Source organism: Chrysemys picta, chromosome 10, assembly GCF_011386835.1.
Source record: "Chrysemys picta bellii isolate R12L10 chromosome 10, ASM1138683v2, whole genome shotgun sequence".
NCBI lineage: Eukaryota > Metazoa > Chordata > Testudines > Emydidae > Chrysemys > Chrysemys picta.
The window spans coordinates 79,187,884-79,212,081 of NC_088800.1; the positions used below are offsets into that span (position 1 = coordinate 79,187,884).

The 24,198-nt window shown below is 53.6% G+C and overlaps 1 protein-coding gene across 2 annotated transcripts in view; it reads left to right on the forward strand.

Annotated features, from left to right (window-relative positions):
* The window catches only part of SLC29A4 (solute carrier family 29 member 4), a 30,286-nt gene that overhangs the window by 2,950 nt on the left and 3,138 nt on the right, over nucleotides 1–24,198 (forward strand). Inside the window, exons 2-11 of one of the 2 annotated variants that reach the window (XM_005289077.5) lie at nucleotides 3,493–3,665; nucleotides 6,123–6,254; nucleotides 7,196–7,309; nucleotides 8,391–8,519; nucleotides 10,137–10,211; nucleotides 12,543–12,808; nucleotides 13,923–14,058; nucleotides 15,245–15,432; nucleotides 15,974–16,214; nucleotides 17,468–20,311. In XM_005289077.5, the coding sequence (XP_005289134.2) occupies nucleotides 3,503–3,665; nucleotides 6,123–6,254; nucleotides 7,196–7,309; nucleotides 8,391–8,519; nucleotides 10,137–10,211; nucleotides 12,543–12,808; nucleotides 13,923–14,058; nucleotides 15,245–15,432; nucleotides 15,974–16,214; nucleotides 17,468–17,610 (1,587 nt within the window). In that variant the 5' untranslated portion in view covers nucleotides 3,493–3,502 and the 3' untranslated portion in view covers nucleotides 17,611–20,311. Of the gene's footprint in view, nucleotides 1–3,492; nucleotides 3,666–6,122; nucleotides 6,255–7,195; nucleotides 7,310–8,390; nucleotides 8,520–10,136; nucleotides 10,212–12,542; nucleotides 12,809–13,922; nucleotides 14,059–15,244; nucleotides 15,433–15,973; nucleotides 16,215–17,467; nucleotides 20,312–24,198 lie in introns of those variants that run through there. The other variant, XM_024102308.3, reaches the window with a different exon arrangement.

The window sequence follows — 24,198 nt, forward strand, 5'->3', positions numbered from 1 at the left end:
AACAGGTGGGAGTTGTCTTACCAACTCTGAGAGGCCAATTAAGTAAGAGAAAATTTTTTTTTGAAGTGATAATCAAGCTAGCCCAGTACAGACAGTTTGATAAGAAGTGTGAGAATACTTACAAGGGGAGATAGATTCAATGTTTGTAATGGCTCAGCCATTCCCAGTTCTTATTCAATCCTGAGTTGATTGTATCTAGTTTGCATATCAATTCCAGCTCAGCAGTCTCTCGTTGGAGTCTGTTTTTGAAGTTTTTCTGTTGTAAGATAGCCACCCGCAGGTCTGTCATAGAATGGCCAGACAGGTTAAAGTGTTCTCCCACTGGTTTTTGAGTATTATGATTCCTGATGTCAGATTTGTGTCCATTAATTCTTTTGCGTAGAGACTGTCTGGTTTGGCCAATGTACATGGCAGAGGGGCATTGCTGGCACATGATGGCCTATATCACATTGGTAGATGTGCAGGTGAACGAGCCCCTGATGGTATGGCTGATGTGATTAGGTCCTATGATGATGTCACTTGAATAGATATGTGGACAGAGTTGGCATCGGGCTTTGTTACAAGGATAGGTTCCTGGGTCAGTGTTTTTGTTCAGTGATGTGTGGTTGCTGGTGAGTATTTAAATAAGGATCTGCCCTCTGATGGTGTTTGGAATGAAATGAAGCTGGGGATCATCTAAAAGGATTTTGACCATGCAAAGAACTGTGCACTGAGGACCTATATACATGAACTGTTCCTGCATTAAGAACAAATATTCAAGGTATCAGCTGGCGCTGTCTGATTCCACAAGAGCCTCTTGGAGTTTTGCAAACTCTAGCTTCCCTGCAAGGCTTCTTGGGGTCGGGTCGGAGACTTAATTGATCAGACCCCTAATGGAATCACTGTGTTCCTGTTGGGATTCCAGATATGCAGGTAGATTTTTCCCCTCTTCAGAGCCATCGTTCATTGTGGTAGCCAGACACATGGTGCTCACCACAACAGAAAACAAATCAAATCCAAAAGACTCCCAACTCTGGGAGGCATGTTCCTGCCTGAGATGGCCTAGAGCACCACCTAGAGGCAGAGCTAGGTCCCTGCAACACAGTCCCAGTTAAGTTTAACGGGGTTCTTTGTAAGTGTCCCCTCATGACAGCAAGGATCGGTTAAAGCGGTTCCTGCTGCTCTCTGCTGGGCTCACAGGTTTGGGGTTTGGAGCCCCCGATTTGGGTTGGAAATTACAGCCCTGGGAATGGTGGAGCTAGGGCCAGTTCAAGCAAATCTGGGTCTCCCTGCAAAGCCGTTCGCTTGGGGATCCCCTACTGAGAAGCCCAGATTCTCTCCCAGGCCTGCTGCAGAAATCCAGAGCACCCGCCAGGGCCAGGATAAGGGGGAGATGTCCCTGAGTGTCCAGGAGCCTCAAGTTATTGTCCTGTTGATTACCGAGCTCTCAGACAGTGTGAAGCAGCTGATGTTTCACATCATGCCGCCCTGGGGCACGAACAGTAAACATCACACCAGCCTTCCAACCTGCCCTGCTGGGAAGGTTATGTATCTACACCGCCCTCTACTGGAGGGAATGGGAATCTCCAACTCTTAGCAGAACTCTTTTATGCTGCTAACAGAGAATCTCCTTCAGCTCAAGGGGTAGGGCCTCTGCTTTCAGACCAGGAGGCGTTGGGTTCTCTCCCCGTGTTGAAGTGCTCCTTGATCACACGGACAGCATAGAGTCATGCACAAAGTTGTAGGAGGGCCACCAGTTTGTTACAATAGTTTGCCCTTTGCCTTCAGATGAGGCTCTCAAATGCCTTTACAAACATTTTCTAAAGCCTGTGAGGAAGGTATTATCTTCATATTACAGAAAGGTAAACTGAGGTGCAGAGGTTAAACAACTCTCCCAAGGGCATACAATGAGTCAGCATCCACGCCAGGAATAGAACCCTGCCCACTGCTCTAACCACAGACAGCATTGCCTCTCCCATGGCACTTCGCTCTTGGTCGTTAATCAGCCAGCGATGCCGTCTCGTGGCCAGTCCCAAGTCCTCTTTAACCCAGCTGACTGCCTGGTCTGGAGCCAAAGCCACCCTGGTTGGTCTGTTCTGGCCCCTGACTTGGGCTTTTTCATATTGTGGTTCCTGGCAAAACGGAGGATTAAAAAAAAACCTCCTTGGGTTTATTTATTGAAACTGAAGCATGTGACAGGCTGCTGCAGAGCAGGAACATGGGGACATTAAAGCCCCAGCACCAAAGCAAACCCCTGAGAGCCGTTGCTGTCACCCTGACACCCAAGGCAGGAAACCCCCTGGCTGTCAGTGTGAAAACCCCATGAGTGGCAGCAGCCCCGTCCTGCCGGCTTATCGGGTTTGGAGGCTTTCAGTGAGGGATTTGCAGCGGCGATAAACCTTAACACCACCCCTCAAAGCTTGAGATAAGCTCTCTAGATAGCCCAGCTCAAAGCTGCTGTCTCTGCTCTTGCATTTGGTGCCAGTGCAGTAGAAGCTACTGAGATGGACGAGACAGTGACTGGACCTGGGAGCAAAGATCTGTTCTGCAGCCTGGGCAGAACCCTGAGCTGCCGGAGGAAGGGGTCAGCCAAAAGGGGCTCGCTTCGGTGCACCACACGAGGTGCTGAATTGCATACAGTAATGCAGGGCCCTTTAAGGAGTGTCTGTGGAAGGAACGCACCTGTGCAAAGAATGCAAGGCTATATGACGGCAGGCCTAAAGGTCTCTGCCGAAATAGCCATCCCTGAGCTAGGTCTCCGGAGGCAGTGGACGAAGGAGCAAGTGGGAGCGAAGGAGCAATTGGATTTCCTTGTGGCCCTGCAACAAAATAACCTGAGACCAGTCTGCAGTCTCCAGCCTGCACTCCTTACAGAGCCCCTTTGCCTCTGAGTTGCCGAGCACCTGCAGCTCCCATGGACTGCAGTGGATTGGGCCCATTAGCTTCGGTGGGCTTTTGCTTCAATAAGGCCCTCAGGATTTGGTCCACTAAGAATACTGTTTCTCTCCAGTGCCAGCTGCTAAGAGCAATGCTCTGAGTCTGGGCTGAAAATGAAACTATGCACATCCCTCCAGTCCCAAACGTTCAGCTAGTGTGAGCTGCTGTGAGAAATGATGCAGAAGCCCTGGGGGTGTAACGAGGAGAAACAGGATGAGACTGAGCAAAGGAAATGGCTGATTATCAGGAGAGCCGTCCTGCCAGTGAGGTGAATTACACTAAAGCCTTCCAGGACTGAGGCCAGTGGGAGCCCCGTCGCTTGGGGCAGTTAAAACTAGACAGGGCAAAGCACTTGAGATGCTGTGGTCATTCTGGCTTTGGCAGGGGGAAGGGCCAGATGATCTCACAGCTCTTTTCCCTCACTAGCTACTGTGCTATTTTGCATGGAGCGTTTAATGTTTTCCCTACTACGTATTACGTTAGCTGAGCCCTTGGCCCCGTTGGGAATAAGCCCCCGGGGGGTATCCCCTGAGGACCACGCTGGGGCTGAGCTGATGGTGTCCTCTCTTGCTTTAGGTCAGCCACAATGGGCTCCGTCAGAGGAGATCACTTCAAGGACATCAGCCCCGTGGTGACCCCCGAGGGGAACGTGGTGATGAGCTTCAGCTTCGACAGCTACCAGCTGGAGGAGGAGGAGCTGCAGACGAAAGGGAATCAGGCCAAGGGAGTCCTCACCTTCATGGAGCCAGGTAGGGCTTGGTGGCTGGGCTTCGCATCTCTCCTGGCTCGCAAGGAGGGAGCGTGGAGGAAGGGCTGAACAGGGCACCTAGCGACGGCAGTGACAGACTGCTGAGGTGGCTCCCTGGATGCAGGGAGGGGAGTGGGGAGAGAGAGCGTTGTCGTAGCCAGTGCTGCACCAACCAGCAGAATGTTCCACGTATCACAGAGCGATGGGCAAATCCTGCTTTGCCTCCCCCAGACTTTGGCCAGGTGTTCAGATTATCCTGGCTCCTTGGGTCGGGAGATCTCACAGGGATGGGCTTTCTTGCAAGGTCTTCTGGCCAGGCCAGACACACCCCTTGAGCAGCCATTACCTCATTGTGGTAATGCTTCAGCCCAAATGAGACCCAGAAGCACAGAGACCACAGGACAGGGTGGAAATAATAACAATGGTACGTTCGGAGAACTTTTCCCAAGCCTCCAGAAGGTTTGGTTCAAATCTTGGCCAGCGTCTGGGGCTGGTTCTTATTGTACAGGAGCCATTTGGCCCAGTCCTTAAGCATAACTACTGTGAGTGGAGCCTGCTGTCCAGGCAGCCCCTGAGCCATCGCCATGGCCCAGACTTCTCCTGTGTCCAAACAGCCTGTGGGGAGAACAAGCTAATCCCAAAGCTTTGTGGCTTTGTAACCCTCCCACATCCCCAGGACTGGCATGGGGGTGCTGCAGCCAGGACCCACCAAAACAAGCAGGGAATTCCCCAACTGCGTGGGTCCGAGGCAGCATGCAGGACGCTTCTCTGCTCACTAGCCAGGGGAGCATGACTGGGCCAGCAACTGCGTGGCTATTGGCTGGCCACCCTCCTGCTGAGCCCTCCCCTCGGAGGAGGCATGCAGGCTTTGACATCCCAGCAGGGTTGGGTAAGAAAGGCCATTCTTGGGGCTGGGATGAGGAAGCGTGCGATGTATTGTGGCTCCTCCCTCGGCTCTTAACCACTCCCCCTTCACTGCCAGGCCTCTCTGTGGCTCCTGCCGTGGTTTCGTTCCTCTCCGTCTGATGTCGGGGCAGTGGGGAGCCTGGGGGCCTGTGCTATTTGCAAGGCACACACATTACCACTTCCCTGTGCAGAGCCCCCGGTATTTGAACAGTGCAGACTCCGACATGTCATAACTGCGGTGTGTTCCCAGATGACAGGAAAGCAATTAACAAGCAGTCGCTCCCCTGGCCAAGATGATCTTATTCGAGAGTTTACTCCCAACATCTCACAGGCTGAGTCACTTGAGCAGGTGCCAGCTGTAGGACAGACCCTTACCTTACCTCCACTGGGGCTAGTTGCATTTGCACCAGCTGCGGCTCTGGCCCTAGGTTTGAACCTCTGCCAATCACTCCCTGTACGTACATCTGCTTCATACCAGATTACTGCCGTCCATTGCACATCAAAGGCCTGGTATTCTTATACAGCCAGAGTCACTGTTGAAATGCCTCTATTCACAGGGTGCAGTTTAGCCAGGCTGGTGTTTATTTGTGGAGTGCCATAGGTGAGCCTGGTGTTGGGCACATTATGGGAACCCTGCAAGACAGCTATCAAACATGAATCCCGCCATTTACAGTTTGTTATAAAGAGGCTGACCCTGCTGTTTAATCCGTCTTGGAGCTCTCCGACCCTGTAATGAGGGGTTAGGGCTTGGAGGCTGCTTTCCCACGTGGCCTTGTGGAGCACTCGCCCCTGGGCCATTAGGTGGCCCTTTGGGAAAGGCTGAGATTTAATACAGCTGTTGCTCTTTTGGGGCCCCTAGATGTTCCCTTGTGAGCCCACCTGAGATAACAAGCAGGTGTCTCTGCTTTGCTCTTTCTGCGGGGGGGGGTGGGGGTGGTTCACATGCAGAAGTGTGGCTGGGCTGAGGTCAGTGATTCTGTGAAAATATGTCTGGCTGTGGAGATAAATAACTTCTCCTAGTACAAGGACCATTTAATTCTGTGATAGAAAAACCTCCCTCTTTGCTCCCGGTATGGAAGGCTGGGAACTACAGGTAGGTGAACAGAGGCATGTGTACACAGATCCATACGTACGAGTGTCTTTAGGAAGATACTTCCCCCGTTGGCTGGTACTACACAAATGTCCGATATGTGGGTTTCTTGCCCCTTCCGCTGAAGCAGCTAATGCTGGCCATTGTTGGAGACAGGGTCCCAGACGAGCTGGACCACTGGTCTAGTCTGGTTATTCCTGTGTGGGTGATCGAGTAGAATAATGGCACTGCAGCGTCTCATGGGAGAGAAGAGAGTTGGAATGAATATAACGGGGATTCTTTACTAAAGCTGCAAGACCCAGACAGAGCCTGTCATTTGGGAATGTTCTGTACCTCATCTCAGTGAACAATAAATCTGTTGCCTCTCAATCTATTTCCCAGCCTATCTGTAGGACTCTGTGTTGGGTTCTAAGAGGCCCATCAGCATAACTGTCACCTGTTCTGTCATATTTTGGCGTGTAGCCTCGGAAGACCCCGAACCCCAGGATCGATACCATGGGATTTACTTTGCTATGCTGCTAGCAGGGGTTGGATTTCTCCTGCCATACAACAGCTTTATCACAGATGTGGACTATTTGCATCACAAATATCCAGGTGGGTCCTTCCCGGCGATGGTGGTTTGGCATGTCCCAGGCTCTGCTCCCTGGATTTCATTCACCCTGAGCCAGGACATGACATGGAAGCTGTCACGTCAGAGTCCTCATTAGCAGGAGAATGCTAGTCTGACAGGCAGAGGGGAATCAGCCCGGACAAGCCGCTGATTTCCAATTCACATTTAACCTTTGAAAGCCAGCAGTCCGGATTCCTGATGTTAAATGCCAATAGCAAACACAGTCAAATTTAGTGACAGGAGATCCTAGAAGCTGGTGCTAGGATGTTGAAAAGACAGAGGCTGCCGAAGTGAGTGTTTGTGTATTTGGTGGGGTCTGGTTTTGAAATAGGACTTGTCCTGGTCTCCCAGTTCTTCTGAGTGCAAATATTTACAGGTGCTGGATGTCTACCAGCCTGAACTCACAAATGTAGCCCAATTAATGACAGCAGTATCACCCAGGGGTGTTTGTATCCTGAGTGCAAAGTGGAGCTATAAAAAATGTGCAGCTGCCCCATGGGCATCTCCTGTGTTGCCCATGGGGTATCTCCCCAGACCCTCACCCCACTTTCTATCATTCCACAGCCTTCTAGTTCAGACAGCCCTGGCTGCCTATTTCCACAGCCTGGAAAATGTTTCCTGTTCCTGGATATCCCTAGACAAGGCAACTCTGAAATTGTTCTTTTGAGCCCGCAGCTGAGTTACCCAAACAATGGCACTATAAACACTGAGCCTGGTTCAGCCCTCAGATAAACCAGACAGGTGGGCTGGGGGAAATACAGAACAGCCACCAGACCCCAAATTCTGTTCACCAAGGTGCCAACACAGACCTGTGGTCAGCAGTATCTTGACAGCACCCTGCTCTCCCCACTGAACTCAACGCACTTAGTCCAACGCTGCTCTTGGAGCGTTGCTGACTGCCCTCACCTCTTCTGTTGCTCTGCAGGGACCTCCATTGTGTTTGATATGAGCCTCACCTACATCCTGGTAGCTTTGGTAGCCGTCATCTTGAACAACGCCCTGGTGGAGCTGCTGAGTTTGCACACCAGGATCTCTGTGGGTAGGTCTCTCCAATTCCTTCCCCTGCCCCAGGGATCCGGACAGGACCCAAGCCTACCCCCGCATTCTGGGGCTATCATATTTCCTTGGCTATTGTCCCATCCCATCAGTGCAAGCGGTCAGGCTAGCATTTGCCAGAAGGATGGACTCTACTCCCGTCTCCAGCGCGTCTCCACCAACTGACCTGGGAACAGGCTGCAAGCACTGAGATATCATTGCCCGTCCATGGCCCCTTCAGAGTACCGGAGTGTCACTTCTGCTCCCCGCCTGATCTCCCAGCAGCGAGGACGAGATGCGTGTTGTGTGTGCAGATATCTTCTGTTCAGTTTCCAGGGGGAAGGGGGTTGGGAGATCCGGGCTGGTCATGTGCAAAGCAGTGTAAGCATATTCCATTCACCCAAGCCTCAGGCCACCCAGTCACTTAGATTTAGCCCAGCATCCAGTGTAAACTGGAAGGGAGGGATAGCTCAGTGGTTTGAGCATTGGCCTGCTAAACCCAGGGTTGTGAGTTCAATCCTTGAGGGGGCCATTTAGGGATCTGGGGCAAAAATCAGTACTTGGTCCTGCTAGTGAAGGCAGGGGGCTGGACTCGATGACCTTTCAGGGTCCCTTCCAGTTCTAGGAGATAGGATATCTCCATATATTAAATTAAACACCCAAACTTTCAGACACACCATTAGCTGGACACCAGAAATACGATCAGGCAGACATTTGGACGCCCAAACATCTGGCTGCCTAGAAACTCAAACATCACGAGGAACCCACATGTTGATGCCTAGGCTTCCATTCTGCCCCATAAGCAGTTAAATAACTAAAGCCATATCCATATTGGTGTAGATGGAAAGAAACGGGGTTTCTCTGGCCCCTTGTTCATCTGCTCTGTAACTCCATCTCCGCCTCAGTGCAGGGACGCACTCTACCTCCAGGCTGTTCCAGTGGCTCTGGCGCTTGGCCCATTGGGTTTTCACTGGGATTCCGCAGGCTGCCGAACTCATCACATCGCTGTCTGGAGCCAGTCCAAAGGCTGGCTGCCAGCTCTGCTCTCTGGCCCCTGACTCCCGTGTCCATCTTGTTCGCTGCAGGATACCTGTTCGCTCTGGGTCCCCTTCTCTTCGTCAGTATCTGCGATGTCTGGTTGGAGCTCTTCACCCACAGGCAAGCGTATGCTATTAACCTGATAGCCGTAGGGGTCGTGGCCTTCGGCTGCACAGGTATGTGAAGACTGGCACAAGGAGGACAGGCCAGGTGGTTTTGGGGAGAGCAGAGTCTTGTTTCAGGGTACAAGGCTTGCTTGAAAATAGAGAGGGGAGTATCTGGAAGGGGGAAACTGCCCCTCCCCTCAAAGATCCTATTTCCTTGCAAGGCAAAGCAGGAACAAACCTTCTGACATTTCTGTTGGGTCCATATAACTCAGCGGTTTGCAGCCCCTGATGGGCCACCTGCTGCTGCCTGAAACTCCAGATCCCTGCTCCCTGAACCATCTCCCTACTCTTCTTCTGAAGTAGATTTGTTCAGTCACTTACATCTGCTCTTCTCAGATCCCGGGAACACCCTATAACCCATAGCACATGAAGCAGCATGCACACCTGCCAGCGAAAACCAGGAGATATCTGATTTGCATTAAATGGCATGTATTTGCATAACATTACCCTGATTTGCATAAAGTGCTGCCTGATGGCCTGGGGGGCTTTCACCTTCTCCTGGAACCCCCAAATACCAAACTCCGTACCCCCCCCCAGCCCATCATCAATCAAACACGCATCCCTCGCATCACCAGGTCAGTCAATGGGGCCAGATCCCAAGCTGGGGGAAATCAGCAGAGCCACCGCTGCTCCTTGCTTTGCCAGCTGGCCTGGCTGGTTTGTTAGTTGTGTTGGGAAGTGCTGATGGGGTGGGGCATACGAGTACCAGGCAGATAGATTAGCTAGAAAAGAACGTGACTTGAACCCCACCTCTTGTTTGGTGAAAAAAGTGTGTGTGTGTGTGGGGGTGGGGTGTTCCTCCTCCCATTTTGGGCTCTGTGAAGTGCCCGTTTTTGAGCTATGGAGACGCATTTATGATTTTTGAATCACCGCTTGCTGTTCCAGCTGCTGAGTTTCTGGTTCATTTTGAAAATATTAGTAACCCAAAAGCCATCAAGTCCAGTGGTTACTGTGCTAACCAAAGCCTTTTCCCTTGTGACTGAATGCTTTGGAATAATGAAATTCCAGGGCCCCGTGCAGCTGCTGGGCAGCGGGACTTGTTAATCCCAGGGCAATCCCCAAGTGGGTGATTTTTATTCGCCGACCATATTTCATCCCGTAAAAACCCAGCCTTCTGCAGCTAATTAGCACCAGCTAGCCCAGGTGTGTTTACAACCTTTTTATGATTTTCTTTATGATGCTGTTTAACACTCTGGAACACAAGTCGTTCGTGTGATGCTTCACATCTGTAAACAACCAGATTCAATCTGCACCCTCACCCCTGCCCCAACACCCTGTTACAGTTTGGCTTTTAGTACCTTGGGCTCTCATGGGCCGGAGGTATCCAGGACCGAGAGCTGGTGCCTTTCCACAGTATTGTCTTCTTATAGCGTTGGCAAGAGTGAAGAAGGCGGTTCTGATTCCTGAAAGCACTTAGACCTGCTTGAGTCCTTCCCCAGCTACAATGAGCTTAAAGTTAAGCATGTGCTGTCTTGAATCAGAACTGCACCAACCTCTTCTGCTTCAACCGCTCCAGGGACCTCGGTAGGAGTCCCAGCAATATGTTTGGGCTAGATCCCCGCGGAATTGTGGGTAGGGAATAATACCTCTTCTCCTCTCTTTTTTCGGCGCGCCTCTCTCTTTAAGTGCAGCAATCCAGTTTCTACGGCTACACCGGGATGCTGCCCAAGCGGTACACCCAGGGGGTGATGACTGGCGAGAGTGAGTATCCTCCTAACCCTGGAGTCTCAAAGCTTGCTAGCTGGCAGAGCGACTCGCGGTTCGGATTAGATAATAGGCTTATTAGCCAGCTGCTGGCTGGCACATTGGCCAGTGCGTCCTTAGTTGGCCCATTCTCCTGGATGTAATCATTAGTTGGCACGTGTAATAAAGACCCCCGGCTTGACACAGAGACGACGTCTATGCTTGGAGCTCAGATGTAATTCCCAGCTCGCGCATACATACTCATGCTAGCTCTCATCAAGCTACTGTGCTAGCCACGGTAGCACGGGCAGCCATGATCAGCCTCATGGGCTGGCCGCCCTGAGTACATACCCACAGGCTTCAGGCGATTTGTGCTTGGGGTGGCTAGCCGTGCTGCTGCTTCCCGTGCTCTCAAGCTCACACGGGTTTGGCTGCGGGAGCTGGGAGCATCCCTAGCTGACAGGGTAGACCTAGACAGAGGCGGGTTGCAATGGTCCATCCACCACAATGTCAGGTTCTGGGGGAAGATGCTGCTGAGAGATGTGACTTCTCCAGCTAAGAGGTCTAGGCGGAGCCCGCCTTTAGCAATCTGGTAACGTTACGCCCAGAGCAAAGTCGCATACACGGGGTACGGCTGCGCCGAGGACAGAGGTATGATTGCAGCGTATGTAGACATACCTGAGCTAGCTGGAGTCTAGCTCACCCGAGTGCTCATAGCTGTGAAGCTGTGGTGGCCTGGACTTCCGTGCGGCCTGTACAAGCCCTTCTGGGACCCGGGGCACTTACTCGGGTGACTAGTCCATGCTGAAGCCTGTGCTTCACTGCGGTTGGTAGCTAGCTCGGGTATGTCTCCACGTGCTGCAGTCACTGTTGCAGTGTAGATGTAACAGCCGTGTTTCTACAGCTGTCTCTCTGGCTCTGTAGAGGGGAGGATAGGAGGAGCAGCATGCAGACAGCACACTCATGTCGCAGGGCATTTTACAGCGAGTAGAACAGAGGATAGAGTCTCTGCTGTGACCAGGGGTAGGGGTGACCTCTATCCCAGTTAGATTGCAGCCCATCTTTCAATGTACACAGCAAAGGCCTTCATTCATTATTAGCTGAGTCTTCTTTAGAAGACCGCTCCATCCCCCATTGCCAGCGTACGTTGGCCCAGCCAGCCCAGCCATCGCTCCGTCTCCAGCCCTGCTCCCTGAGATGGCTCGCTGGAAACCGACCGGCATGCTGCTCGCTCCTCAGGTGCTGCTGTCCAGAAGAGGCGTTAGTCTTTTCCTGGTAAAGTCAACAGCCATTGGCCGGGATAATGGATTTGACATCCTGCTGTGCTCAGACCCGTTGGCCTTGGCACACACTAGCAGGTGGTGGGCACGCTCACCACCTACCATTGGCAGATGCGCTAACTGACGACAGCTGGGGTGCTCGCACTGATAGTTTGACTGATGGGGAAATTCGTTGGTCTTTGGTTGGTGTTTTCATGAGTCAGTGGCCAGCTGGCCCTACGCCAGACAGAGAAAAACTGTAATTACAGTGGGCATGTGGGCCAGAAAGAAAGGCTGCCCCCTCCCATGGGCTGGGGTAATGAACAGCACTCAGTGTGGTTGGCCTGTCCCTTCCGCTTGCACGGAGGGGCATGAAAACTCTGGCATTGTAACTCTGCCTAGTGCTAGCTCCTGGGTTCCTCGGGGAAATACACTGACTGGCAGAGGGGTGCATGCACTGATCTGACGCTGTTTCCCTTTGCTCTGCACGTGTGCGGCTGCTGCTAACACCCAAGAGGGCAAAGCACGAGCATTGCCAGGGACTGCCAGCTGACGGGGCAGCGCCAGGTCTGTGTGGTGTGAGCCGATTCCCCTGTATTTCCCCCAGCAGGAGATGAGCCGTCTCACAGCAGGGAGAGAGAACAGACAGTTCCTGTGCCTCACCCCTTTGTCGGGGAGATAAAAGTGCTGCGCCACTGGCTTCTCCACTCACTTTCCCCCATTGCAGCTAACTCCAAAGCAAACAAGGCCGGGACCAGGTGCCTGTTCTCCTGTGTTGCTGGGGGAAGTACTGGGGAATCAGCTTTACTGACAGAAATCATCTCAGCTCACAGAGTAGCCGCTGGCTCACAGCAGTTGTCAGTTCTCATTCCATCCAGCCCACACCAGCCCACTCAGTACGTGTTAGTGCCCCTCTCTGGGGCCAGGCCAAGACAGGCCTGGCCTGGCCACCGAGTCACATCTTGGGTTCTGTCCTTGTCAGTGGGTTTCAAACCCGCTCCAGAATGGCTCTGCAGCCCTGGCCATTAAGCGGTGCGCTGTCCCTGGACCCCCTGTGCCGACGGGCCTGTTTGTGCTCTCTTCCACTCAGGCACCGCGGGGGTGATCATCTCCCTCAGCCGCATTTTCACCAAACTCCTCCTGTCGGATGAGAAGGAGAACACCATCATCTTCTTCTTCATCTCCATCGGCATCGAGCTCATGTGCTTCATTCTCCACCTGCTGGTGAAGCGCACCCATTTTGTCCGGTACTACACCGCCTGCTCCCGGGAGGGCGCACCTGAGGGCAAAGGGGTCCCAGACCACGGCACCGGATACAGGGTTCACCACGACGTCACTGCAGAGGACGTCAGATTCGTAAGTCTCCCTTTCTGTGCTATGTGGGCGGGTGTGCCAGAGCTTTTAGATCCCGCTGGGGTTCTGCTGCCTCTGACCTGGGCCTCCTGCTGCTGGCCTGAGGCTGATGTGCTGGGGAAGCTATCTCCTAGGAAAATGGGAAGGACTGACAAAGGTGTACAAAGATGCATTGGTTTGGTCCAGGCGGCCTTTTGGTGCAGAACCCAGAGTTGGGTTAGAACTTGGAGCACAGCATCTGCCCCCAGACCCAGGAAAGCGGCAAGCTGGGCCCATGGGAGCAGCTCCAACCAGTGGTGTCAGTTGTTTGGCATGAGAACCATGCTTTGCTTCTCATCACGGTCTGTCTGCCACACAAGTCCCTGCCGAAGGGCATTAGCAGGGCTGCTCCTTCAGCTTCGCAGGCAGAGTGGTGGGCTAGAAATGCAGTGCTCCGTGCTCCAGCCCCTCACAGACGATGTTCATGAATGAGTGTGATAATTGGCCTGCATCTCATTGGCTGTAGGACAGGGGTTGCCACCCTGTCGCCGGTTCAGCCCTTTCTGGTAGGCCGCCTGATCTCTGCACGCTGGCCCCTGCTCTTTGCTTGTAGCTGTGACATTAGACCTTTAAGAGTTTCCTACCATTACTATCCTGTGCAAACAATTGCTGAGGTTGCCATAGGGACGGTACGCGATTGGGCACGGGAGGGGAGGTGGGCTGTGCAGCCCGGAATGGGAGAGGAGATGGGCCTACAAGACAACCTGCTTTCCATTGTTGTGCACACTATGGAAAAATGCGAGAACCCCTCTTTTAGGAGGTATGTGGCGCCCTCTACTGGTGCATTGGTGCAGAGAGAACTGAAGTATTGTATATAAATCTCTACAATAAAGGTGGGTGTCCTAGCATGGCACATAAACTGATCGCTCAATCTAACCCATATTTCCCTCTGCCCTTCCTGGATGGAGTGTATTAGAGCCACTGACCTCATCCATTCTGGCTTTGCTAGTGACAGCAGGACGGTCTTACATCAAGCCGGATACGTTCCCGGAGTCTTTCCCCCTCCTCCCACTGAGCTTTTCCTTGCAAAATACCCCCTGGCTCAACGCTACCCTGATCCCTCTTGTGCTTTCCCCAGGAAAATCGGCCTTGTGGGCAGGTGGGCTCCCCTCCGGGCAGCCTGGGGCATGAAACTGAGCTGGCTGGCAGCGGCACCTACGTGAGGTTTGACGTCCCTCGACCAAGAATCAAAAGGAGCTGGCCCAGCTTCCGAGGTAGGACGCCAGAGTCCAGCTGCAGGGACCCGCTAGCCAGGCTGTCCAGACCCTCGCCAGCACTCGCTGTGACGAGCGCGCTTGTCTTTTGCTCTAGCTGGCAGGGACAACACTCTCACTTAAAGGGGCTTTCGGAGGCTGCCATTTAAAGTGGAACTGTCCCCTTTTTATAGTACTGCGTCCGTGTGAGCGTTTCTGTCGTGTCGTTGGGGGAGGAAGGATATTCCTTTACTGAAGGCTCGGGACATCTGGGGTCAGCTCCTCCGTTGCCACAGCATTTTCATGTGCCCTTGGGCAAGTCACTTATTCTCTCTATGCCTCGGCTCCCCATCTGCACAAAGGGGATGAAAACATGCTCCTAGTTCATCAATATCCGCAAGGCACTCAGAGGTTACTGTGATGGCAGCCATAGACGTCTATCCCTAGGATAGACCTTCCACCCCTAAATGCGTCGCCCTCTAGATACACACAGCATCTCTGAGATGCAGCTGCCTCTGGTGTGGGAGGTGGAATCTATCCAACACATTGCGCTGAACAGCAGTAGAGACAGAGAAACTTTTAGGCCAAAGTGAGGTAATCTCATGATGCACATCACAGGGAGTCTGAGGCAACATTTCTGCCAAGCACTGGACATAAAACAACACTGCCAGCTACCGCAGTCTCTCTCACTTTTTTGCCCTCACAGGGGGCAGGGGAGGAAAGGGAGATCACAGCTAGTGTAAATTAGCTATTCCCCGGAGTTGCAGTTGTGGCATGTACACAACATGTGGAATTACAGCATTCATACATCTCTAGTGTCCGATGGAAATCAGAGAGACTGCTTAGGTAGCCTGCTGGATTCAGCCCTGAGTTCTGCTGAAGTCATTTGAACAGCACCTGTTTACACCAGTCCTGAACCTGGGCCACTGTTCAAGGAATGGAGTCTGGCAAGGGCAAATGGGTTTCCAATGTGGGAGATGGGGTCCGAGTTCTGAGGGCAGAAGCCAGTGTGGTCTTCTGGATTGATACGTCTCTGCCACATGCTGGGAAAGCATCCGTTCATGTGCAGAACTAATCAGTGCCTTTGTGAGCGCCTCTAGACCCGGGCGAAGGCTGGTGGAGGTGAACCTCTCACTGCCGTGCTCTGCAGGGGCAAGAGTGTGGGTTTAGTAATAAGCTGACGAGTTGCTTTGGTGTCCTCCTCCAGACATGATGCTCCATCGCTACGTTGTCTCCAGGGTGATCTGGGCCTACATGCTTTCCATAGCCATGACCTACTTCATCACACTGTGCCTCTTTCCTGGGCTGGAGTCGGAGATCCGCAACTGCACTCTTGGGGAGTGGCTCCCCATCTTAATCATGGCTGTCTTCAACCTCTCGGACTTTGTAGGCAAGGTAGGAGGGGTCCTGGCTAGACTTTCTGTGCAGGCTTCCTTGGGGAGGGTGGGTAGCCGTTAAGGTGCCAGATGGGCAGTAGATTATTAAGGAACAGGTCTCGTCTGATGGCCAGTCTACCCTGCTGTGGAAGAGAACTGGGAGTCAGTTGCCCAGGTTCAGGCCATGGGCTCGGAGTGGCTCGTGACTTCCTGCAGTGCATATTTTTACAGACTTTGTCTTCCCTCTTCTCCTATTAGAAAACCAATCCGATAAAACCGGGTTGTCTGCTGGTCTGGTGTGTTATTAAGGATGTGGTTGGTGTGTGTTTGGACTGAGGTCTGGTCTAAATGGAGTTGGATTGTTACTGAGGATGGGCTAAATTTGGATTCCTTCAGATCCCACATTAGAGACCTGTTTGTTTCCAGTGGCTTTTTTGCTCTGAAACTACCACTGAGTCTAGGTCGGCCTCCTGAACAGCCTCGCGTTTTATTGATCTAGATTTTTACTCCAAAAATCTCTTTACTTTACAACACAATGTGACTTTCCCTCTGTGTTTTAGATCCTGGCTGCCTTGCCTTATGACTGGAGAGGGACCCACCTTCTCATCTACTCTTGTCTGCGAGTGATTTTCATTCCCCTCTTTATAATGTGCGTGTACCCCAGTGGGAAACCCACCTTCAACCACCCCGCTTGGCCTTGCATCTTCTCCCTCCTCATGGGGATCACCAATGGGTACTTTGGCAGCGTACCCATGATCCTGGCTGCTGGCAAAGTGAGCCCGGAGCAGCGGGAACTGGCAGGTAGGAGGAGTAATGTGTTGACACATGCCAGCCGCTCACAGGAGCCGTATAGGGAGGCAGGGACAGTGCTGGCTGGACCCACAGCGTCACAAGTTCCATTTGTGTTTCCCACGGTTAGAAGGGGACCAGGCTGTACTGCCACACCCTTGTCACTGCTCCCGACTTCGGGCCCATCTGCACTACAGGTGCTGCTGAGTTCTTAGCTGGCTTAACACATGGCCACACACCCCATGGCTCCTAACCAGATAATGTGCTGTGGTTTGCCATTGCTCATGACCCTATAACATGATTGGCACCTGCGTTTCAACTTCCCATGTGCACTTGGAAGCAGCAGTTGAGCAGGTGGGAGATTGCCCAGATGTACCCAGAATGCATTGCGGCAGACATTGCTGTGGGATGTGGTAGGTGTGGGCAGGCCAGTGGGGGAAAAGATGCCGTGTGCATGGAACCAGGTCCATGATGAGAGACCAGCTGTGCCTGGGTGGGGAGAGAGGAAGAGGTTGGATCACTCCCAAATATTAAACGGCTGCTGGTGGGAAGCAGGCCTCAATGGGTGGTCGAGTCCCTCTCCTGTTCCTTGTTATCCCTGCAATAGCCCCCAGGCTCAGAGAGCTGCAGGCCAGAGAGTGCTGCCTCCGCACGAAGCCTGGCTATGCACCGACGTGCCAGCTGCCCTGCATGTCGTTTTGCAAGCAGCGCTGGTGCCGAGCATGACTTACCCAGTGGTGCCAGCCCAGTATGGGAGTCCTTCCCCAGAAGCCCGATTTCTAAGAACACCTATGCTTGGGGCTCCCTCTCGGGCTGAACTGGGTCCAGCGGAGGGGCAGGAGGTCAACGCGGGTGTGAGGATCCTGCTGTCCCTTTGGGTGGGTAGAGCTGCCCTCCTGGTGGCTGCCTCCTGCCCATGCTGATCCAATTCCTGCTCTAAGGCTCCCCACGCCAGCTCACACCACTGTGGAGCCAGAGTGCTGCACCCCTATCCACTGCAGGGCACAAACCAGTGACCGGACGCACCCTCACTCTCCCTTGGCCTGGTAGCATAGCCACTGGCGCTGGGTTGCCAGCAATGTGCTCTGGGGGGTATGTTACGGATTAGAGCTAGAGCGGGGAACCTCTGTCCCAAATCCGGCGGGGCCCAGGAGCATGAGTGGAGACACCTCCTGGCACCCTGTTAGGGTCTGAGCCGTCAGCGCATGTCTGGCAGATGAGGGTTAACCTCCTGGCTTCTCTTCCCCGTTCCCCTTCTCCTGCAGGTAACACCATGACTGTGTCCTATATGACCGGATTGACGCTGGGCTCCGCCGTGGCCTACTTTGCCTATAGCCTCACCAGTACGTCTCACAGTACCTGTTTCCACACTGAAACCTACAACAGCTCTTTCACGGCGGGGTACTGAGTGGGCGATGCGGCTGAGGGTGCAGAAGCTCTGTGCCGGGACGGGGTGCAGGAGAAGGGGGCAGGTGGGTTGGGCTGGGGAGGCAAGGAGAATGGGAATGATCTGTCCTGTATTTATTAATCAGTTCCCACCCTCGCCAAAATCTGATCCCTGAAATATTAATCCCCCTTCCAGGCCCCTGGCCTGATGGACTGAAAGGATGGAGCCGATCCTCAGGCCTGCGAGTTGGCTACAGGCAGGGCCAAGAGGTGTTTGCAGTGAGTCATCGCTGGCTTCAGCAATGGCACAGAAGTTTGGGGATGACAGTGGGTGTCGCCCTGAAATGGCCACCCCCGACTTAGCTTCCTCTCTGCTTGCTCTTGTGGGCGAGCTCAGTGCTTCTAGGCTGGCCTCATCTCTCCCCCCACGCCCCACCCCTGCCAGGTCCTCGCGGGGGCTGGATTAGTGGAGCAGAACTTTACAGACGCCGGATACCCATTAGGGGATATAGTGGGTCTAGCGCATGCCTGGTGTAACGCCACTGAAGTCCAGGGCGTTAAACCAGGGATAAGCTTGGCTCAGGGATTTCCCAGCCAGCTATGGGTCTAGGCTGAGGTATTATCCCCTATCGACACTTGGCTGTTCCCAGGTGACAAATTAAAAACAAATGTGAGGGGGCGGGTGAATCGTGGAAGTCCAGCTGATATGTGCCACCGCCATGGAGCCGTTTCTCATGACTAGAAGGGCTCCAGCTCCTTGGGGGATAGAGCAGTGGGGCTTGCCCATCCGCTGCACCCCTTGCCTTAGCATTTCACCCCGCAGGGGAGAGCGGGGAGGAGACTCCTGAGGTGTAGTTTCCCGATTTTGTACAAGGGCGTGGGGTGTCCCCACCCACCCTGACCCAGAGAGCGTGTGCACACAAAGGACAGGGTGCTGAGACTGGTGGGAATGTGATGGCGTTTGTGTCAGACGTTTGTGGTGGTCTTTGGCTCTGAGATAAAATGGACCCCTTGGCTATACCACCTGTGCATATTCCCACCACCATCCTACCGTCCAGCCTCTTGGTCGTCAGACCCGCACGCAGCCGCTTTGCAGTACACGTCACCGCCCGGCACCATCCTGCTGCGTCATGACTATCACAGCTCCCCAGAGCGCTCCTGACACGTGGCAGGTGTAAACCCAAGACTGAGTGTGCGTGCCAGGGAGATGCAAAGAGGAGATGATGGGAAAGTGGGGAGACATTGCAAGGTGAGGGGGCAGTGATAGAGGGGCGGGAGAGAGAGAGAGAGAGAGCCTGACAGAGGGCAAGAGGAGGGGAAAAGACCTGCGGCGACAGAAAGATGCTGCGTTAGAATGAGACACTGTATTGTAATCACTGGCCAAACCCCCACTGGCCTCAATGGGGTAGGAGTGGGGAAGGAGTTATCAATAGCAGGCACCACAACTAAGCTGCCCGGTGTTTGTTACTGTGGCCCTGGGAGTGTAATGCTGTAGGGGGTGTGCCCCTTCCCAAGAGAATGGGTCCTGAGCGGAGTGGAATGGAACCTAGGAGCAGCTGCTCTGCTGTCCTCGGGGATTTGTCTACACTAGCAAATGCTGAAGTAGGGGTGGGTGACAAGCAGGCAAAAGCCCCAGTGTCCTCTCCACACTGCAGCTTCCACCACTGCCATCACCTCTGGGGAGGGATTGATGGTTATGCAGTTTGCTAGTGCAGACTGAGCCTTCTCGAAAGTTCAGTTCTTCCTTTTCCAGCCTCCCCAGTGTGATGCTGTACTAGGAATTCCTGCCCGTGGAGACACAGCAGCTCCACCAGTCACCCTGAAAGACCCAAGGGCTTAGCTCTCCCATTCCCCTCTTCGGTCCATCCCCAGAGCAGGGCACGTGCTCAGTGACCATTCCACTCTGGTCCCCGGGACAGTGGCAGGCGTTAAGGAGGGCGGGGTGGAGAATAGAACAATCACTGGAGAGTAGGATGGAGCGGCTTCTTCGGCTCAGCTAGCACAGAGCTCATGTGGGGCCCACATGCCCAAGTCCCACTATTGACACCTCCCCATAAAAGAACATCCCAGTAACTAGAACTGCCTCTCTATTGAATGTGCAGAGCCCTAGAGAGAGGCCCAGAGGTTGTGCCACAATCAAGGCTTGCTTCAGTCCTGCATAAGCCACTAAGGTGACTTGAAATGGGGGTAGGGTTTTTTCCCCTTGTAAATTGCAGCTCCACGTTGCATACTCTTGCAAGTCTCCTGGTCGTTGGCGTTTTCCATAAGCCCCAGCGCCTGGCGTTAGAAACCTCAGCTTTAATTCAAACAATATACGTTTCCAGCCCTCCTGGTTCTAGAAACAAACCTGAATCCCCAAATCCCTGAAGGCAAATAAAAAGCACCCAAGTCTTACTATATTTTTAAAAATCTCATGATTTGTAAACCTTTCTCATGAGTTTCAGGAGCCTGAGCCGTGAGTTTTAAACGCTGAGTGGTGCTGCAGATGTGCCCCGTCTCCTCTTTCAGTGACGTATCACTGCGTCCAGGGGGAGCATACTATGTGCCACTGGTTTCTTTTATCTGCGTGATGAGCATGTATTGCACAGAGCCGCAAAGTACAGGCATGACTGTATCAAGTAGAGAGACCCTGGCCAGTTTTATGATCTTTGGACTAGATCGTAAAGTACATGATAACAAATACTGAGACGAGCTGCTTGCTCCATAAATTTTATATGTGCACGTAGCTCATTTTGTAATATTTTAACTATATTTTAGAGGACGTCATATTCTTTTTTTTCCTTTTTTTTTTTTTTTGTAATACAGAGCAGCTGTCTAAGCTATTTATGGGGAAATCAATAGATTTTTCCTCAGGGGAATCAAACCAAGCACAGGTGTGTCTGCTTGCACCTGGGTCATCCTGCCAGTTGACTAGAAATACCTGATCAGTTGTCACTGGCAGTGAAACTAACAATTAAACAAAGTCATCCAGGCATGGTGCTGAGCTTTGGCCATCCCCTGCAGTTACAGTGCAAGGGTGGTCACGGGCTGCATTTGCGGTCGGTCTACACCAGGGATCTGCAACCTATGGCACGCAGCTCGCCAGGGTAAGCACCGTGGCGGGCCGGGCCGGTTTGTTTACCTGCCGCGTCCGCAGGTTCGGCCGATCGCGGCTCCCACTGCCCGCGGTTCGCTGCTCCAGGCCAATGGGGGCTGCGGGAAGCGACGCGGGCCAAGAGATGTGCTGGCCGCCCTTCCCGCAGCCCCCATTGGCCTGAAGCGGCGAACCGCGGCCAGTGGGAGCCGCGATCGGCCGAACCTGCAGACGCGGCAGGTAAACAAATCGGCCTGGCCCGCCAGTGTGCTTACCCTGGCGAGCCGCGTGCCAAAGGTTGCTGATCCCTGGTGTACACTGCGGTTAGACATACCCTGAAGCTGGCCCCTGCCAGCTGACATGGGCTCACGGGCTTGGGCTGCGGGCAGGGGTGGCGCCAGGCAGCAGCACAGCAAGCGCGTGCCTGGGGCGACAAGCCGCGGGAGGTGGCAGTCAGGTAGCCCTCGGCGGCATACCTGCGGGAGGTCCGCCGGCCCGCAGCTTCGAATCCGCGTTACCAGCCTGACTGCCGTGCTTGGGGCGGCAAAAAACATAGAGCCGCCCCTGGCTGCGGGGCTGGTTACTTGCAGTGTAGACGTTCCAGCTCAGGCTGCATCCCAACCTCTGGGACCCTGCCACTTTGTAGGTCCCTAGAGACTGGGCTCCAGGCCAAACGTGGATGTCTACACTCCAATTAAACAGCCCCACAGCCCGAGCTCTGCGAGCCCAAATCAGCTGGCATGGGGCAGCTGCAGGATTGCAGTTGCAGTGTAGACATACCCTAAGTGGCCAGGGCCTGCAGTCTCAAAGCCATGTGACTTTAGTCATGGCACAAAGCCTTTTCCTTTGCAGCACAATGCTCCCTGCACCACTTCCGCTAATGGTTCCTTGCCATCCTTCCCTGCTTTCTATGCAGAGTCACAGAGTGTAAGGCCGGAGGGGATTAACATCATGTTCTTGGGCGGCCGACCTGCTGCATAGCACAGGCCAGAGAATTTCGCCTGCAGTGGAGGGGCCTAGTCCTCCCTTCCGTGTAACCTAGCAACACTTGTCTGCCAGCATCGTGTGCTCACACAGAATCTAGCACTACATTGAAAACACGTCCTCAGCGCTGAGTTGGCTGATGGACAGAAAACGAGCCGTGTCAACCACTCCTACTGCAGTGACGACACTGCCTCCCAGCCAACTGCTCGATGCCTTGTTGGGGTGAGCTGGCGGGGGCATGGTCAGGAGCCAGGCTGCCTTATAATAATATAATGTATGGAGATATACCTATCTCATAGAGCTGGAAGGGACCTTGAAAGGTCATGAAGTCCAGTTCCCTGCCTTCACTAGGCAGGACCAATTTTTTTTTGGCCCAGATCCCTAAATGGTCCCCTTAAGGATTGAACTCACAACCCTGGGTTTAGCACGCCAATGCTCAAACCCCTGAGCTATAGCTAGTGGCAGCCAGGCACTTTAGGCCAACTATCCCTGAGCCAATGAGCGAGGAGGAATGGTTTTTAAAAAGAGGGCTAGTGGCAAAACAGCCACAGACTGTGCTTGCCTTGTTTTAAGAGAGTTGTGCTCTGAAGAGTGGATTGATGAGGTCTAGCTTGTCTTCAGAGAGTCTCCCAAACCAAGCCACCTTCCCCATACACTGAGGGAGTTTGGCTCTGGAGCCAGACTTCACAGCTGGGTCTGGAGTGGTTGCTACATAAGGTCACTTTGTAGGCTAGCCCCCGAAAACGGTACAGGAAAGGCCGAGCTGTCAAATGTACCGCCCCAAATAGCTCTAGAGTTGTGTGTCAGCCATTCCAGACTCATTTGCTGTCCTATGTGCTGCGAAGGAAATCAATCCATTTTAAAGAAATAATAAAGTATTTGGCAGAGCTAGTTCAGCTAGTGTAAATTGTCTAGAGGCAGCGACACGGGAAGCGACATGGCCAAAAAGTACGTGGCTTTGTAGGGAATACGAGTACATGGCTCCATCTCCCGCCTCGCCCGCCAACACCCGCCTCTCCGCTGGGCCTGGGCGGGAGAGTGGTGTGCTGTAAAAGAATGTTTGCTCATAGCAGCCTGTGCGCTAGAGCAGGGCAGACAAGTTGAGTGGAGGGACAGGGCACCAAACACACTCCCTCGCACTCCCAATGGCCCAGCTTTGTTGCAGGGACAGCTGGTGAATCAGAGGAGCTGAGAGTTGGAGTCAGGCTAAGTAAGTAGGGAAATGAATTCGCCGGGGCTGGTTTTAAACTGTTCTTCCCAGGAAGGGGCTGATGGAGAGGGAGAGCAGTCTAGCCATCAGAGGATGGTCAGCTCAGAGGCCTTCCCAGCTCTGCCACTGGTCCCCTGGGCAAAACGGAGCTGATGATAGTACGTTCACTGGGGATGGGGTGGGTCATTCACAGAAGTATTTGTAAAGCACATTGAGAGCGTCAACTGGATGCTGCTGTAGGGGCCCAGAGCACAATTAGCACAGCTTCCCAAGCCAGGGCTGACCAGCCTCAAGCTAGAACAGGGCTAGGCCTCGTCTGCCAGGGCCAGGCAGTTGTTTGGAGCCATTTCTGGGAGATCAATGCAAGTGGGCCGGCATGTGGATGTGCCCCTCTGGTTTCAGATCTCTGTGCAGATGGCTGAGGAAGGGCAGGGCAGGAGAGGAGGCGACACTGCCCCACCCATGGTACTGGCCCCATCATCTGCCCTGAGCCGATACCTGCTGCTGGGGTTCCATGTTGATAGCACGTCAGCGAGAGCGGTAGCCTCCAGCATCCACAGCTCCCCCAGACTCTTGCACCGGCCAAGGCAAGCTCAGTGAGGGCCATGGCCTGCTGGTTGGTGCGTGGGAAGACATGATGGGACCAGTGTTTGGGAAGGGTTCAGGATCACGTGGTTGCTTGCCTCAGTGACAAAGCCCTCACCACCAGATTTTATTCAGGATCGGGGGAGGGAGGGCACCCCAACTACTTAATTCTGCCCCGTCCATCCCACCCCTCCTGATTAGGAGCAGTTACATGTGCTACCTAACCCTTTCAGAAAGTGCCTAGCTCCCTCCAGTGTGCCCTTGCCCCATGCAGTGGGACCAGGTTTATATCAATGGAGAGAGCGATTTAATATTGTAGCACATCCATGACCACGGCAACACATCTTGGTTGCTGGTCCTGGCCAATCAGCCCTTCACAGCAACAACAGGGAGAGGAGCCAGATCTCCCTTCTTCCAACCACTGGAGTCAAAGCCGACGCTCCATCAGTCAGCAGCAAGAGCGGTGGCTGTGACACCAAGGCTATAGCTTCATTACAGGGGTGGCCAACCTGTAGCTCTGGAGCCACATGCAGCTCGTCAGAAGTTAATATTCGGCTCCTTGTATAGGCACCGACTCCGGGGCTGGAGTTACAGGTGCCAACTTTCCAATGGGCCAGGGGGTGCTCACTGCTCAACCCCTGGCTCTGCCACAGGTCCTGCCCACACTCCACCCGTTCCCGCCCCCAAGCCTGCCATGCTCTCGCTCCTCCCCCGCCCAACCCAGAGCCTCCTGCACACCACGAAACAGCTGATCAGGA